Consider the following 17,500-nt stretch of genomic DNA (forward strand, 5'->3'; position numbering starts at 1 on the left):
CTTTTTTTTTGTTACTTTTCTACTTAAAAATACGTGTTATCAGTTAATTTCTTCCTAACTGTTGAACACGATAAACCAGTGAAAGCAAGGCTCCTGAAGTGATCATTTCTCCTGAGTAATCTAAGAAGTCTCTTGAGGTCAATACTACCTACATTTTTTTACATGATGTTTATCAAAGTCCGGGCTCGGGGCCTGGCCGGGGACATTGCGTTGTGTTCTTGGGAAAGACACTTTACTCTCACGGTGCCTCTCTCCACCCAGGTGTATAATTGGGTACCGGCGTAATGCTGGGGGTAACCCTGCCATGGACTAGCATCCCATCCAGGGGGGAGTATAAATACTCCTAGTCGCTTAATGCTACTGAAACCGGAGATAAGCGCCGGCCTGATGGGCCTTCTGGCTCGTAAGCAGTGACTTTACCTTATCAAGGTTCCATACCACTGAGCCTCGATATACCAGTGAGTCTTTTAACAATCTAGTATTGAATCTGTAGGTATCGTGATCTTGAATGTTCGGGGACCCCTACTTTTCTTTTCAGAGACATATTTAATTTACAATTATCTCCACATTGTCCAAAAATAAACTAAAAGTCAATGTGGGAAGTTAAAAAAATTTCAAGATTTCTGTCCTAGGGATATGGAACCCTGCAATCTTGCCGCTGCGAGGCGCATGAAACTATAGTCGCTAAATGCGAACTTGTTCTTTAAGGAACCTCAACAGTTAACTAAATTCACTTGATGGGTCCACTTAAACAATGTTTGGTATAGAACATTTCACTTCAAAGATGTAATTACAATATTTTTGACCTTACAGACAGTGTGGCCTTACTCGCTAAAGAAGCCGGATTTTTTTTTTTTTTTCAGATTTAGGGTGTTCTTCCGGGCAAGTTCTCTCCCAAACGAAGTCGGTGACCCGCCATTGACATCACTAACTCATCATCTTTCAATGGTACAATTTGAAGAAAAAAATCAATGTTAGAAAATTTTCGAGCGAACGTCCTTAAGACGAACTACAATCTTAGACAAAAACCTTGAAACACTTTGAACATTCTCGCACCGTTTTCGTCCCCCTCCCTTTTTCAATGTTGGTGTAGCCAGTCAAAGAGGAAAATGTCGCCTCAACACTGTCAAGGGGAAAGGGGTGTTTCAAGGATTTTTGGCGAGGATTGTAGCTAATTAAAGTAGTACCTGCCCATACCTTCTTATCGAGCGTGCTAAAGCCAAACATTTAACAATATCATCCCTGTGGTCAAATGGTATCTTGGTGACAAAGATTTTCTTGCGAAAATTTGCACCCAGTACCCAGTTTAGGTCTCTTGTCGTGAGCCAGCACACTTCCCGGATCCATTGCCCAAAGCAAACATCACCTGTATATTCCCAACTCACAGCGCGCATTATCCACTCCGGCTGGCTACCATAGATACCACCTGGGAATCCCGGGTGTTGGTGAAGGGATGAGTAGAATGCCTCGTCAGGCGAAGAAGTGTCATTGAGCCAGGACAAAAAATCAATCGCTACTTTATCATAAAGAATATAACTCGCTGCTTCTCGTGTGAGTGCTACAAAATTGGACCCTTTCTTGATGCGAATTCCCCATGGTGGAGGACGTTTCTCAACGTTCGTCCTTCGCCATGAGTATCTCGCATGAAACTGGCCTCCTTCCACCTTGTCAGCTCTGTGGGAATACATATATCGATGCCAATGATTGATTGGAACAGCATAACTCTCGATGTTGTTGGAGCCGTTCAGATTGGCGAGCGCTCGCACAATTTCGGCATTATTGTAAAGGGGTAACTCTTGCCCAGTAACATGCATAAAATATTTCCATTTTACTGAGCTCTTCATTAAATCCCCTAGACAGTTAATTTGCGCGTGAAGAATGCTAACATGAGGCCATATCACGTCGACAGCTTTATCAGTCAGAAAAACGTTGTCAAGGCAAGCAGTCATGGCTCGTATTGCTTTTCGAAATGCTTCAGATGATTTGACATCCACGTGTATGCAGTAAACATTCTGAGGCATATAGATGGATTGTAAAACCTTCTCTACAAGATCTGCGTTTGTGAATACAACCATTGCATAAGCAATGGGGAAGTCTTTTTCTTCTTGCGTGGGAGAGGGATGAGGGAAAAATTCCTCTTTTACATCATTGCAACCTTTTTCTTCATAACGGGAATACACTTCTGTTTCTGTTGGTTTTTTATCGGCGCAAAACGAATTTTCGAATTTGGAAAAGGAACACCAAGAATTTTTTGTAATGATCCGCTCGCATTCCGACCACGTTGTGGGTTCCTGTGGAGAAGAGAAAAAGCATATAAAAACTGTGCGTATTAACATAGGCAGCTGTACTGTACTAATGTTTCAACAAAGTCACCCGGGTTGAATTCCTGGGTTCGGTGTCCTGTGAGGATTGAGTTGGTTTGTTCTTTTGGCTCTCTCTTCTCATGTAAATTTGAAAGACGTAAAGCCGTGCTTTTTTCTTGGATGAGGCCAAAGAACCAAACCTTTAATCTCGTAGTTACATCATTTGGTTTATGCTCCTTGGTTTTACTTGTTTCCTGCAACGTAGGTTGAATCTTTAATATATATTCTGGAGCTAAACCCTACTGCCAACGCAGGATTAACTACCTCTTGATTTTATATACAATTAGACAGTATCCAGGAGTTCAATTACAAGCCCATCGCATCCGCAGAACCCTCTCTTCTCGGGTCGTAAGGAGGTTTTAAGAACTATAATTTGTCAGCAACTGATTGTCTGAAGTATGCGAAGTGAATTTAGAAACTCGTTCTTGCAAACGATTTGGAATTCGTAGATAGAAACTAAGGTCGGTATTTGAAGCGAGTTTTGTCAAGCGGTAGTTTGCTTATTTTGACGAGACGACATTTAACACAGCACTAAAGGGTGTTCCAAATTTTGCAGTCAAGTGAAAAGACACCTTGAAGAAACGGTTGGTGAACACTGTTTTTGTGACTCAAATGTGCCACGCTGTGGAATCTCCTTCGGCGCACCACGCGCCCAATAACCTTTTCGTATTATAATTTATTAGAAAAAAGCATTACCTTTCTGTTATTCTTGAGGTACTGGCACACCGGTGTGCAGACAATGTATATTCCGACGAAGAAAATGCACAGAAAAGGTACAAATCTTCTTGTGGTTCTCCTCTTGCAGCCTTTTGGAATACTTTTCGTGAGTTCTGCAAAGGAAGGAAATATGCCAAAACAAAATTGGTTGAGAGAAGAAGCGATAACAGACATAGAATCAATAATAAAGGAAAATGTAAGAGGTGGAATGTTGCCGTTTTAGCGCAAATAATTATATATTTAACATCATAACTGCCATTAGTACTAGTTTACCTAAACGGCAGAAATGTTGCTAAGGGAGATGTTCAATTATGCTTGCAGTAATTTAACGACGGTTCCCACGTGGAATTGTGGGGAGATTTTAATAGGTTTTGTGCAGGGACGGTACAAAACGTGGACCCCCACACTAGACCCCCAGCTGGACCTCCGAGTAGAGAGAAAACAGTAAATGTTTTTTTACAGTGAGGTCATTAAATTCTGAGATAAAAATCGCTAGATCTTCTGAATTTCTTTTCTAAAGAAAGTGGAAGATGACCTAAAAATAAATCGTTTTTCAAGTTTCCAGTTACGTGAGGTCCTTCGTTTCTAATGCCTCATTTACAATAGCAAGTTTTCCTTGACAACTTTTCCTTGTCAATTTTTCCTTGGCAGTGTAAATGGAAAACTATGACATTTTTTTCCTTGACAAGTGTCGTTGTTCAAATACTGGCATGCTAGTTTTTGAACAAGGACACTCGTCAAGGAAAAACGTGTCAAGGACGATATTAGATAGTGTAAATTACTTGTCAAGTGCACTTGTCAATGAAAACTTGTCATATTTTTCATTTACACTACCAAGGAAAACTTTTCAAGGAAAGATGTTTCAAGGAAAACTTGGCAGTGTATACAGTCGGCAAGTTTTCCTTTATAAGTGGACTTCTCAAGGAACTCCTTGCTAGTGTAAATAAGGCTGAAAATACAGCATTTCGAATTTCCCAAACGTCACCTCGCGTGACACCACGATACAACGCTCTTTGTATTTGGTTGAAAAAAATGTCTATTTTTATGAATCTCAGCAGTTTGAGCCTTTCAAGTACATAAGGAGGTGTATTCATACACATATCTTTTATTTCATGAGCGAGAAATAAGCGCTTTCATCGCAAAGTGAACTCCAGTTTTCCTTGATTACCGGAAGCCATGTTAGTGGATCACATGGCGTCTTCATACAAAACTCTACAAAGAACTCAGAAACGATGAACTGCACAGACCTGAGAATTGGAGAAGTGGTTTAAAGATTTGTTTCCTACAACATTCCAAGTTCTTGACCTTTTCATTGAAAGATTTCGAATTAATTTTTTTGTTGCGTGACATTGTAAACTATCTGTGGTTTGGGGAAACGAGAAGCGAAATGGAAGATTCGCGCATAGCCATAATTCCTTGCACCTTTGACCACAATCCATTGCGCTTTGAAAAAAATGTGTTCTTCTCCCGGTTAGAGAGTTACCCCGTTCGTTGGCTTCAGTCTCACTCACTGCGGCAGCAATAATTACATAGCTGATTATTGAAAACTCTCTGCGTTGAGTGGTTGTTCTTGAGGGGATTACACACGGTAATCACCTAAACGGTTTTTTTCAAAATGGCCGCAAGCCGTTTTGTCTCGGTTATTATTCACCGTTAAATATGATCCATGAAAATAAGCTAAAGGTGTGTTCGAACGCCAGCATTTACAATAACGTAAAACCGAAGATATATTTCTCCAATAGATCGTGTTCATGTGACTTGACATCTTCGATCGCCATAACGGCTAACTTTAACGTCACATCTACAACGACGATCTGGATATACAAATGAATGCTTCCTCATCTTCAACAAAGTCTAGTTTACATCTATAGTTAATTCCTCTCTTGGCTCCTCAACTTTTCCTTCTTCTTGGAAAATAGCGGAAGTTGTGCCTATTCCCAAAGATGGTGATCATGAACAAGCGAACAATAATCGGCCTATTTCCCTTTTACCTGTTCTCTCAAAGATTTGCGAACGGGTTGCTCATAATCAATTTAATTTTTACCTAACCTCTAAGGAACGGCTGTCAAAGAACCAAAGTGCCAACAAGAAATGGCATTCAACCGAAACAGCAGTAATTAAATCTACGGATGCAATACTTAGCGGCTTTGATAAAAGTGAACTGACGGCAGTGGTGTTATTGGATATGAGCAAGGCTTTCGATAGCATCAGTCATGAAATTCTGTTACTTAAGTTGAAGGATGTTGGCGCCTCTAACACCTGTCTCCAGTGGTTTCGCAGTTACCTCAGTGATCGCCAGCAAGTTGTAAGGATAAACTCTACGTTGTCCGAGTCCCTGCCACTAAGTAGTGGTGTCCCACAAGGTAGCATCCTGGGCCCACTCCTTTTTAGCATTTATGTAAACGACCTTCCTGCTGTTCCACAGAAATGCATCTCTCATAGCTACGTAGATGATACAAAGCTTCAAGTCTCCTTCAAGCTTCAGAACAAAGACATTGCCGTGGCAGAAATGAATGAAGATTTATTTAAAGTGTGTAACTGGTGCTTCAGAAACTATTTACTGCTAAATCCTGATAAATCCAAACTTATGGTGTTTGGTACCAGAAAAGTGCTACCCAAGCTTCAAGATATCACCCTATCTTTATTAGGGAAGGACTTATCACCTAGTGAAACTGCAAAGGACCTGGGAGTGTTATTGGACCCTCATTTATCGTACAACAATCACATTATTAAGACCGTTTCGTCATGCATGTCTTCTCTCGGGCAGATTAACCGCGTCAAACATGCATTCGATAGAAAGACCCTTTTGATAGTTATTAATGCCTTAGTTTTTAGCAAATTGTTTTATTGTTCGAACGTGTGGGCCAACTGCTCGAAGTTAAATATCGACAAACTACAATCGGTACAAAACTTTGCGTGTAGAATACTAAGTGGAATTCGGAAATATGATCATGTTACGCCTGAACTGAAACGCCTTAAGTGGCTTCCAGTATCCAGTCAGCTTTATTATCGAAATACCATTTTGGCTTTTAAATGTATGAATTGTCGTGCCCCTGAATACCTGAGCACTATTTTCACCAAACGTTCTGATGTAAATAGTTATACAACCAGGAGTTCCCAATTTTTAAATATCCCTCTTTTTAAAACTGCCTCTGGACAGAGAACTTTTTATTACCGAACTGTTAGCATGTGGAATTCCTTGGAATCTAATTTGAAACTTTGTAGCAACGAAATAATCTTTAAGAAGCGTTTAAGGAACAAACTGCTAAGGGATTTTTTAGGAAGTGATTGATATCGTGATAAGTAGTTATGTAATTGATAGTGATGATTGGTTATTTTAATCTTGTAAATAATTTAAATAATTATGTAAATTATTATTTTATAATTATTATTGTTCCTGAAAAGCCCCTTTGGGGAGGTTCAATAAAGTATGTATGTATGTTGCTGTCTTCATCTTTTTTGCCAACGCCCAGAAGCTGGAATGAAGATTTTGCAGCGTTTGGAATCAGAGTACTAGGTCTCCTAGATCCTGTTGAAAATCGTACCCAAAACCATTACTTTTTTGTTTTCCCAGTATCTGCTGCTCGCAACATTTCACTTGCCATTTGCAACTTCTACTATATAAAATAATATATTCTCGGCCAATACCGCAGAGCGATTCCGCCCAATACAATAATATATTCTATTCTCTTTCGCTTCGCTCAGCCGAATAGATAACATTTCTATTATATGTATAGAAGAGACAAGTAACAAACAAATAGTGGAGGGAGCCGGCAGCAATGGTCGAGTTTATTTACAAAAAACTGAGCCGGGGACACACTGGATACAGGTTACAAGCCAAGGAATATAAGAAAAAAGTCATACGCTATTTAAGTAATGGTCCGGCTAAGAAGCAGGCAGCCCAGCGGCAAAAGTACTTAGAAGCTGCTGCTCCAATCGAGGCATCTGATTGGCTAATATCGGAAAATGTCGAAAAAAGATGAGAAAAAAATGAAAAAAAACCTTTTTTGGATTTCTTCTTCCCCATGCCCTTGATCTCTGTCTCTCGGCCAAATTTGGGCATTGTTCTATGCGCCATTCGCCAATCGGCAAATGGCGCATAGAATCTTGACGATATTTACAAACATAGTTTTTGAAGGCATAATGATTTGTTCTACGAAACAGAATCTAATTTTTTAGACGGCAAGTCGATTACATTTTTCATTGAAATTCAAATTTCGCGCTTTTAGCTGCTTACACCAATGGGAACAGCCGAACTTAATTTGATTAAAAATGTTGGCACATTTTAACTAACCGACGCTATTGCCGCGGGCTATTGTTTTTCTGCCTGCTTCTTAGCCGGACCATTACTTAAAACGACAATACAAAATAGTATGGAAAAAACGAGTAAACTGGTCGGCGTCAAGTGGTGTGACATTCACGAGGAGTGGTATATAAAGGCCTAATTATCCCAATGGGAATTAATACCAAGCAACCTAATTAGACACCTAAAAGAAATACATTTTTCTTCCAATTAGCCGCCAATAGAATGCGGTATTGCCTTGTCAAAATCCCAATTTCTTTATGGCTGTGAACATAATGGATACTCCAAAATAAGGTGAAACACTTAGTCTCGTGTATATAAATTACCAAACGATCTTTCTTTCACTAACTTTAAATATGGTGTCACCAGAACAATTTATGAAATCTAGTCATTTCGTGCCGGCGCTTACACCTAATCACTAGAGATCAGTGCCTAACCCAGAAGTTATTCTCTGCCTAAAAGAAGTGCTGTTTATCTGCCAAAGCGGGTTAACACCGAGGTTGTCAAGGGTTGCCACGTAACGTCATCGAATATAACCATTTCTTAAAAGAATTAATGAAGTAACGATGAAATGATATATGAAATGGATCATACATGAACTGCGGATATGAAATCAAGTGAAGCGATGATCCTCGTAGTTATGAACGCAGTTTTTGCAATTGCGTAAAGAAGCCTGAAAAATTCAGGACTTCAACGGGCAGTTCATGTATGATCCATTTCATATATCATTTCATGGTTGATTCATTCCTCACGGAAACATTAGAACCCACAAATGACTAGCTCCCAACGTCAGTGGCTTCATGGCCCAGTTGGTTAGAGCGTCGCACCGGTATCGCGAGGTCACGGGTTCAAACCCCGTTAAAGTCCTGAATTTTTCAGGCTTCTTTACGCAATTGCAAAAATTGCGTTCATAACTGCGAGGATCATAGCTTCAATTAATTAATGAAGTGTTATTATTGTGACGTCACAGTCTCGCTTCTATGTGACTTCGTTTTCTGTTTACGTCTTGAGCATTGTTTTTCTTTCGTTATTCAGATAACTGTAAATGTTATGGGCCCGGTAATCTTAAATTTAAAGTCCGATTGCTGTATAGAAGTTGAGTGGTCGTTAAAAATATATCAGGGTGTTATTACAGGTACCATGTTTTCTGTCTTTTGTTTTACGTAATATGTTGTCGGTGCAAGCAAATGTGAAGAAAACATGGCAGAGGCGAAGACGGGTACGATTGCATTGTCGAACGAGTGCAATTATGGATAGTCTTTCATATACGGGATCCGAAATTATTAATGTCTGTGAAACAAAAGAACAAAGCGAACATAACAATACCTAATTTTTAGCAAGGCCTAACTCGAATAATAATGGTTCCTTTGTTCTTGACCATTTTAGTCCGGTATATAAAAGTCAACCCGCAATTATGGAACACGGAATATCCAGTGCTGAATGAAATTCATGAAGGACGGGCTGTGGGGAATTGCAAGTGCAGATGAAACTGCAATTGAAACCGTTGCCAAGATCTAGAAACACAAAAAATGTGTTATTCAACGCGACAGAGCACTTGCGATCATCGTCAGTACTCTCTATAGATCTTTTGCTGTTGTGCAATGCACTTGCTTGGTGAGCCCGAGAATCATGAAACAGTGGAAAAACACTGGCAATCCATTTTCAAACATGGAGGCTATGGGTAGCCTACACTTTAATTTGTTGGAAAGATTTTTAGCTGGTTTCCTTTAAAGTTCACAGTCTTTCAGTGAATTGTTGTTGCAATATCTTGGTCAGCACCCAGTTCAATTCCGCAGTCTAAAGTCCACATTCCATGATCCAAAAATATGGGTGCGATCGTTGTTCACATTTAAATCTGTTATGTAAAGTTCATTAATAATTCATGAGTGACAGGAGGCAACAGAAACGCACTATGTAGGTCACATTGAGGTGTGTAAATCCTGATGAAGTGTTCAACCGTCTGAAAGCACTGGGAGGGTTTGAAAGGGTAGCAGAGAAAAGCTGGGGTTGATGAATGAATTAATACAATAAATAATGATAATTATATCAATTATATACATTCAACCACTAGTAATAAATTATCACCTGGAACCCTCACTCCCAAACGCCCCGGGCAGAAGTAAGTTATGAGAAGAGGCGAGCCACAAGGCTGAAGGAGTAGGAGCCATGGCAACACGCAGGCCATCGCTGCAGGGAGGTGGGAGGGTCGAACGCCCAAAGTTCGTTCAAAGCCAAAGAGAGAAATAAAGGGGATAAAACAATCTTATTTATACCAAAATGGTAACAATTATGCAAATAAGGCCATCCTGTAGAACAATAGATGTACTGGAATTTCCAGCTTGAATCTCTAGGAAATAAGGGGCGTACATGATGGCCCCCAGTGAGAAAAGTATTCAGCCACATGTCCCTGTATGAAAACATTTAACTCCATACATGTAACTTGAATGAGATGATATATGATATATATGATATATACCAAACACATTTTAGTTAATTATTACTTCATTTCTTCTCATTTAGCACTGTCTGAAAACTGGCCTAAGGACATTACGACAACCATGCATCACATAACTCTGAACGTTTCCTCCCAGCCCTTTTCTCCTTATCGTTCTATGCTTCCACGCAAACAACAGTGCAGTCTTTACTTTGCAAACTATCTGTAATTCCTACGCTTAAGTGCCCCCAAAAACTTTGGCTTGAACTTAAAGTACAGAGGGGAATCCCGGGTGGGGAATATTGAGGGTTGCTAAAACTTCACCGGATATTTCATCATCTACAATACTTGACCAAATATGGTCTTGGTCAGCGGGAAAACGCAGCTTAAATTACAGTGAATGTATGGGATTTTGGCCGAGTTCAAACCTCTTGTCGGAAATTCTGCAGTAATCATTACGTGGGATGCCCCCTGCAGGGCAGACCACGTTATAAAATTGAGTCCGTTTGTTTTTAACTCTTATCCACAATTGTAACGTTTGTTATCATTGGCTAGGTTTTTTAAAAAGAAAATAAAACGGGATGTTTTTGTGGCCACATGTTCATTCTACGTCATCCACAAGCCATGGTCGTTGTCACTTTTTGTGTTCTCTTCGTTTGTTTCGCGAAATCGGAGGTATACGAAAGAATTTCTACTGTCAAACACCTGGTTTCGCTAGAGGTTGAGTGATGATTCATATTTAAGCCATCAGTACCTGTTACAGCTTTCATATCGTCGTTGTTATCTGTTTCATGAAAGGTATGTCGTGTTTTGTGAGGGTTTTTATCGGTCAAACAACGTGGCAAAGCTACTGTAGAACTAATAGCAACGCATGATCCCCGAAAATTTAGTCTGTAATTCCTTTTGAATTGGATTGAATCTTCATATTAAATAACTGGTAACATATTTCATTTTTTCAAAATTAGAAATTCAAATTATTTTCGTAAATTCGCGCAATTAATTGACACAAAATCAAGATACATTCTTAAGGTTACCGTGTACCTTCAGAGGTCTCTACCAAGGGGTACCCAACGATAATCTTCGGTGAAATATGTGTTCGGGAGAGTCAAACTGTTCTAAGAATTGGTTCTACGAACGTAGCCAAACAGCTATAGATTTCTTTACTAAAGCATCACCTGAAAGATTCGCAACAAGGGAAACGTAGTCTCTTGCGTTTTCGGAAGGGATATTTTTGCAACTTTTGGCAGTTACAACGGTCACCAGCAGTTTCGGATGATCAAATGGTTTGCCGGGAAGGTCTTACAAGGTAACGTTCAGCTTGCAATTTCTGAAATGAAGATATCGCCCCCTTATATCTTGGGACACTCCAATTTTCAGCTAAGATATCTGAACAGATAAAATTATTCTAGGTGATAAAAACATTTCTTTAGGGAGTCTTTATACATTACAAGGAACTTAGAAATGTCCCTCAAAGGATTTTCGCTAATTTTCTCCTTGGGTGCTCTTGTCTACCGTTCAGTGAAACGGATGTAGCGCTTTACGATTATGACGCAGACATCCTGACCCTTGGATAAATCGTAACTACTGGAATATTTCATTTGGTATTGAAGAAAATGGTTTGTTTTCTTGTCAGAGCACTATCGAAAGCGCTAACTAAAAACTCGCATGGAAAAAATATTTCGAACTGTAAAATGAGTGAGTCAGAACGCGGTCTTGAATACGGGATCTCCCGCTTAAGTCCTAGCCACTCGGCCACACTACTTCATTGTGACTAATATTCTTCGGATTTTTGACGCATGTTTTCGGACTGGATCGACTTCATGTTCAACAGAAAAAGGACGTGCACATCGATCTCATCAAACACAGGAGAAGCAGCACAGAAAAAGTGAAAGCGGACCAACGCAAAAGCTTTAAAAACAAGCACAATGTAGGATGCGCGCAAAAACCATTGCAAACAGATGTTGACGGCGATGTCAAAGTGCGGGCTTTTTATGTGAATCGTTTGCGTCCTATTGTTTGCAAGGCTTGTTTGTTTACTGCTGTCAGCTCAGAGGTGTTTGATCACTGTAAGCTGTATACTCTGATGAGGATCAATTTTGTACTTTATGCAGATGCATAATTATTTCCAAACAGGAGGTCCGCTTTTAGGCTTGGCTAAATCTATACGTTATCCTACGTTACGTGATTGCAATACCTCATATATTAATTAGATCACATAATACATCGAATAACTTTAATATTTCCGATAAACATGTGATATGAGGAAGTAAAGACAGCGTTACATCGGTCATGTTAAAACGCAGCGAAATAGCAGATGGGGAATGAGGACTTTTTTATAAGCACCCAGTGTTCCAATCAGAAATTTTTTTGTTCACAAATTTCAATCAACTTAAACGTAACAATATATTATATCATATTTTTGGCATGTTTTGGACTAAATCCTCGAAGTCGCTGCCTTAATTAAGGAGATAAAATGTACCAAGTATGTTAAACTTACGGAAGACAAACGTCCCATAACGAGCCGCACGCTTTTAGCAACCAAAAAACGGCTGGGGCATCCTGTTGAGAAGCCGGACTAAAACTCGGGTATCTCAGCTGGATGCCCAGTTCCTTTTAAAGGAAAAAGGAATCGCAGAAAATAAAAAGATGTACATTGCCGCCAGCCCTCAAAATAGCGATGAGAAAAAGCACTCTCTGTTTTTCAGTAACACGATTACAAAGGACTCTGACGATACTTTACCGTTTCCCGACAATTCAAAAGTTCTTTAAGTTTTTTTGCTAGTTATTTTGGATTATTTTGGATATTCAGCTGATGTGGACCTGCTATACCCATCCACCCATATACACACAGAGGACAGCCACTACAACAGGAACTTCATCCCCCCTCTTCTCGAATAGTGTGTGGGTTCTTTAACATCCCACAAGGAACTAATGAACACGGAAGATATTTGTGAGACGGAGCCTACGATTTCTAGTCCTTATCCGAGAAGACTTGAAAGTCTAACCATTTGCGCATGAAATTACAAAGGCAGCACTTTCTCCTCAGTTATTTAAAGACGCTGAGTGTTGGTCCGGCCGCGTGGCGGCCCAGTGCTCAACCAATTGAGCCACCAGTGTCCTTTCCACGGATTTTTCTCGATTAAAGGGAAAAAAAATTATAAAACTTGAGAATAGGTCGGGAATGACCGACTACCATAGCATGAATCAGAGACGAGTTGAGAAAATAGAAACCATCCCAATGCAGTTTTGACAGGCTTTTTCTGTCCCTAGGGACACAAGGACGAACCGTGCATGTAAAAAAGTCTAAAAGAACCGGATTATTCCGGTTTGGTGGAAAAGCTGGGACGCGGGGTACCGGGGTCCGTGGAAAACACGGGGTGCAGGGGTCTATGGAAAACACGGGGTGCCGGAGAGCCGGGCGAAAGCATAGGGTACCTGGCTCTGTGGTGTTTGTTTTCAACGGACTGCAGCACCCCGTGTTTTTCGCTTAGGAAAGGTGCTAACAATAGTGTATTTTCTGCTGTGAAATTTGCAGGAAACCGAACTATTTTCATTTGGGCTAAACTGTCATGTATGGTAATTGTTGTGCATCATCTTTGCATGGAAAACAGCTTTTTTTCAAATCCTTTCCCAAAATTAAAAAGCGCTGAAGTGATGAATCTCAAAAGTCTGGATTTAGAATTGATCCGAAGTAGTTTTTTTTTTTACGTGTTTCATTGTACGTGCTTTTTGCTTTTCGGTCAAATATATCGTCTCGTACATGAAATATTTTCAATGATGATCACATTTTTCAGTTTTGATTAAACATCTCTAGTGTGAAACAGATAAAACCATTACACAACGGTAATAAAAAAGGAACGTACTAAAATTAAAAATAAAGGAACTCAACACCCTGGATGACAGAGTAAAGGAGTGCATTATAAATTATCACACTTTCTTGCATTATCTGTTGTCCTCCAAACTGCGAATTACAAAAAGAGGCTAAAAATAATTCTTTAGTAAGTTATGAACGGATTTTTAGAAGCTGCGTAGAGAAGCCTGAAAAATTCAGGACTTCAACTGAACTGAATTCTTTAATGTATGCAGCTGCATATGTTACTACAGAAAGAATGGGAATGATAAAAGAGAGCAAAGGGAGAAGAACTGAAGAGCCATTCTGGAAGAGAAGGATTGAGGGGATATCGAAAGGAAGTCCGAAGAGGAAACATGAGACTGAAACAAAGAGAGAGGGAAAGTCTCATGCATGTTGAAACAGAAGATCAAGGCAGGTGGAGTTAAGATAAAAAGATAGGACGAGAGATGTCAACAGTTCAAACAGAACCACCTGTTTAGAACCAATCAGAAGCTGTTCTACAAAACCGTGCACTAGATGGAAAGGAACGAGGTTAGACGGTGTTACCTGATCCCACAGAAGCAACCTCCTTCTGGAGCAAGATCTGGTCGGAGGAAGTCGGTCACAATGAGAGATCTTCTTGGCTAGAGGTGGACTTAAGTACAACAGAGATGCAAGAAGATATCAGCATCACTGTGGAGGATATTAGAAATGGAGAAAGCAGCCTTCCCCGATCTTTTTCAGGGGTTCTGGTTTAAGAAAATGACAGGATTGCACGCTAGATTGCAAGAATGCTTGCAAGACTGTATATGTAAAGGGAATGTGCCAGAGTGGATGGTCAGGGGAAGACTGCTACCTATGGTGTGGAAGCTCTTGACAGGAGTTATGGGAGAGAAGTTATACCATCACTTGGAAAGGAATGGACTGCTAACAGATGAACAGAAGGAGTGCAGGAAGGGATCCCGAGGAACTAAAGATCAATTGCTTCTAGACAAGCTAATCCTGAAGAACTGCCGGAGAAGGTTGACAATCTTGTCAATGGCTCGGGTGGAATACAAGAAGTCATATGCTATGGTGGATGGTTGGGGCTGTCAAGAATATGATCTCTATAATCAGCAACAGCATGGTGAACTGGAAGACAGTATTGACATCAGGAGGAAAGGCTCTCGGGCAGGTGGACATTAGGAGAGGCATTTTTCAAGGTGATTCCTTGTCACCACTACTGTTTATAGTGATTACGTTACCCTTGACCCTAGTACTACGAAAAATGAGAGCTGGATACAAACTGGCAAAGGACATGAAGCCCATTAACCACCTACTATTCATGGATGATCTAAAGCTGTACGGAGCTAGCAAACTACTTCAAACTACTTGAAACTACTTGAACAAGTGAGTCTACACTTGTTCAAGTAGTAAGGATCTTCTCGCAAGACATTAAGATGTCGTTTGGGCTAGACAAGTGTGCTGTCCTAGAAATGAGAGGGGGAAGACAAGTTGGCAGTAGCGAAATAGAACTACCCCACGACCAGCATATTGAGGAAATAGAGGAGGAAGGCTACGAATACCTCGGCATCTTAGAGTTGGACCAGACGAAAGACAAGATAACATCGGAGTATATCAGAAGTGTCAAGAAGTTGTGTAGATCAAAACGCAATTGAGGAAATTTGATCGATGGCATCAACACCTGGGCTGTAGGTGCAGTACGCTACAGTGCGGGGATTGGGGATTGGACAATTGAGGAGGTAGCCAACATGGATAGAAGAACTAGGAAGATCTTGGCAATGAATGGCTGTCTACACATCAGAAGTAATGTTGCGAGGCTGTACCTGCCGAGAAAGGAAGGGGGAAGAGGACTGATCGGCATCGAGGAGTGTGTAAGAAGGGAGAGGAAATCCCTTCATGGCTACCTAAGAGAGAGCACAGAGTGGATGCTTTAAGCTGCGTTGAAGGAGAAAGTGATTGTTGAAGAAGAGAATATGCAGGACTATGAGAGGAGGTGAAAAGACGAGAAAGTTAAAAACTGGGAGAAAGCCCTACGTGGTGCGTTTGTCCAACCAATATCAGATAAAGCTGGAGAGGAGTCTTGTAGATGGCTCAGGAACGGATTCTTAAAAAAGGAGGCAGGTTTGGTTCTTGCTCCTCAGGAAAAGGCTTTAAGAACAAACTCGATCAAGTACAGCATAGATAAGACCTCAGAGACACCATTGTGTAGATTGTGTGGAGATGCCACTGAAACAGTACGACACATTGTCAGTGGATGCAAGAAACTTGCCCAGAGAGAGTATAGGAAGCGCCACGACAAGGTGGCCATGCGGGTGCACTGGGAGATGTGCAGGAAGTATGGGACAGAGTGAACTGACAAGTGGTATGACCATCAACCAATGCCAACCGCAGAAAATGGAGAAGTGAGGATTACCTGGAACATGACTATCTACACAGACAAAGTGCTAAAAGATAATCGGCCAGATATTACTCTAGTGCAAAAAGGCACACAGAAATGGACACTTATTGACATAGCTGTGCCAGCGGACCAGAACATCACCAGAACTGAAGAGGAGACGGTTGAAAAGTACCAGGAACTAGCATTTGAAATCAGAAGTATTCATGGAGCCTCGAAAGTCACAATAATACCTATCGTGATTGGTGCTCTTGGAAGCATATCAACAGGTTCAAAGACCTGGTCTGGCAAGCTAAATGTACCTGACTTCCTTGGAAGTGTACAATTATCGACCATCCTTGGAACTGCTCACCTATTACGGAAAGTGTTGTGTCTCTAAGCTACATTACCCAGGGGAACAACTGGTGAGAATCAGTAATAATAATAATAATAATAATAATAATAATAATAATAATAATAATAATAATAATTATAATAATTTAAAATGCATTGTTTCACAATGTTTATTACCGCCTTGTGTGTTATTTTTCTAATTACAGTCTCTTTCACATTACTTTACAGCGCCACGTTGTGAAGTTCGTTGGGAAGTCGGATACTAGGATACTAGGATACCAATTACGCGGCAAAGTAGACAAGTCTACCAGGTAGAACTTCGCAACTCTTTGCCGTCCGAGGTTCGTGACATCGAAAACAAGTGGTTTGAGGATTCAACACCATTCAAAATAGCGCCGTAACTAGAATTTACCAAGAAAGACAAATCTGAATATTGTCGAACGGTTTGTACGTACAGGGAGTTAGCAAGAATAATTGCAAACTCGAGCATTAAAGAACGTTAACTGTGGATAATTGTTTTTTTACAAACGACTGAGACTAAGGACGAAGTGGCAGAAATAAAAGAATTTAAGGCTAATCGAAAATTGAAGGGAATAAAAGACAGGTGGAACTTAAGGCTAACACGTTTGGAAATTTTGGAGTCAAATTCGGCTAACTTTGAAATGCCGCGCGTGACCTGGCGTACCGTAAAAGATCCAACATGGCCGACCATTTTCATCCGCGGGCATTCACAAATGGAATATAAAGTGTATTATTTCGCTAGGATACAAAATCGTAAAGCCTAGACTTATAAGTGGATGAGTTGAGATATTTAAATTGCACATTTACAGAGCTCTGCAAGTTCTTTAAAATGATTGCGAACGGAAATCGAGAGCGCTTCGCTTACGAGTTGGCTTTGTTGTTTTATATGAAAATTATTAATTCAGAACATGCAGTAAGACGACAGCTTACCTCAAAAATGCGTCCAATAAATCCATTTATGAACCTATCTGATGTTTTGATGACTCAAGATGGCATATAAGCTTTCTTGGTCACACAAGATAGTCTGCTGTTAAGTTTTGCTTTTTTAGGTCCCACATATCACGCAGCCCTGAGAAGTGCTCGTTGTTTACGACTTTCG

General features: G+C 40.3%; 1 protein-coding gene across 1 annotated transcript in view; it reads right to left on the reverse strand.

Moving 5' to 3' along the window:
- Positions 1-17,500, reverse strand: part of LOC137976243 (N-acetyllactosaminide beta-1,6-N-acetylglucosaminyl-transferase-like) — a 19,298-nt gene that overhangs the window by 201 nt on the left and 1,597 nt on the right. Inside the window, exons 2-3 of the mRNA XM_068823533.1 lie at positions 3,060-3,193; positions 1-2,291 (exon numbers count right to left, since the gene is read on the reverse strand). The exon at positions 1-2,291 is cut by the window's left edge and continues 201 nt beyond it. Of these exons, the coding sequence (XP_068679634.1) occupies positions 1,176-2,291; positions 3,060-3,193 (1,250 nt within the window). The 3' untranslated portion in view covers positions 1-1,175. The remainder of the gene's footprint in view (positions 2,292-3,059; positions 3,194-17,500) is intronic.

Source organism: Montipora foliosa, chromosome 11 (assembly GCF_036669935.1).
Source record: "Montipora foliosa isolate CH-2021 chromosome 11, ASM3666993v2, whole genome shotgun sequence".
Classification (NCBI taxonomy): Eukaryota; Metazoa; Cnidaria; class Anthozoa; order Scleractinia; family Acroporidae; genus Montipora; species Montipora foliosa.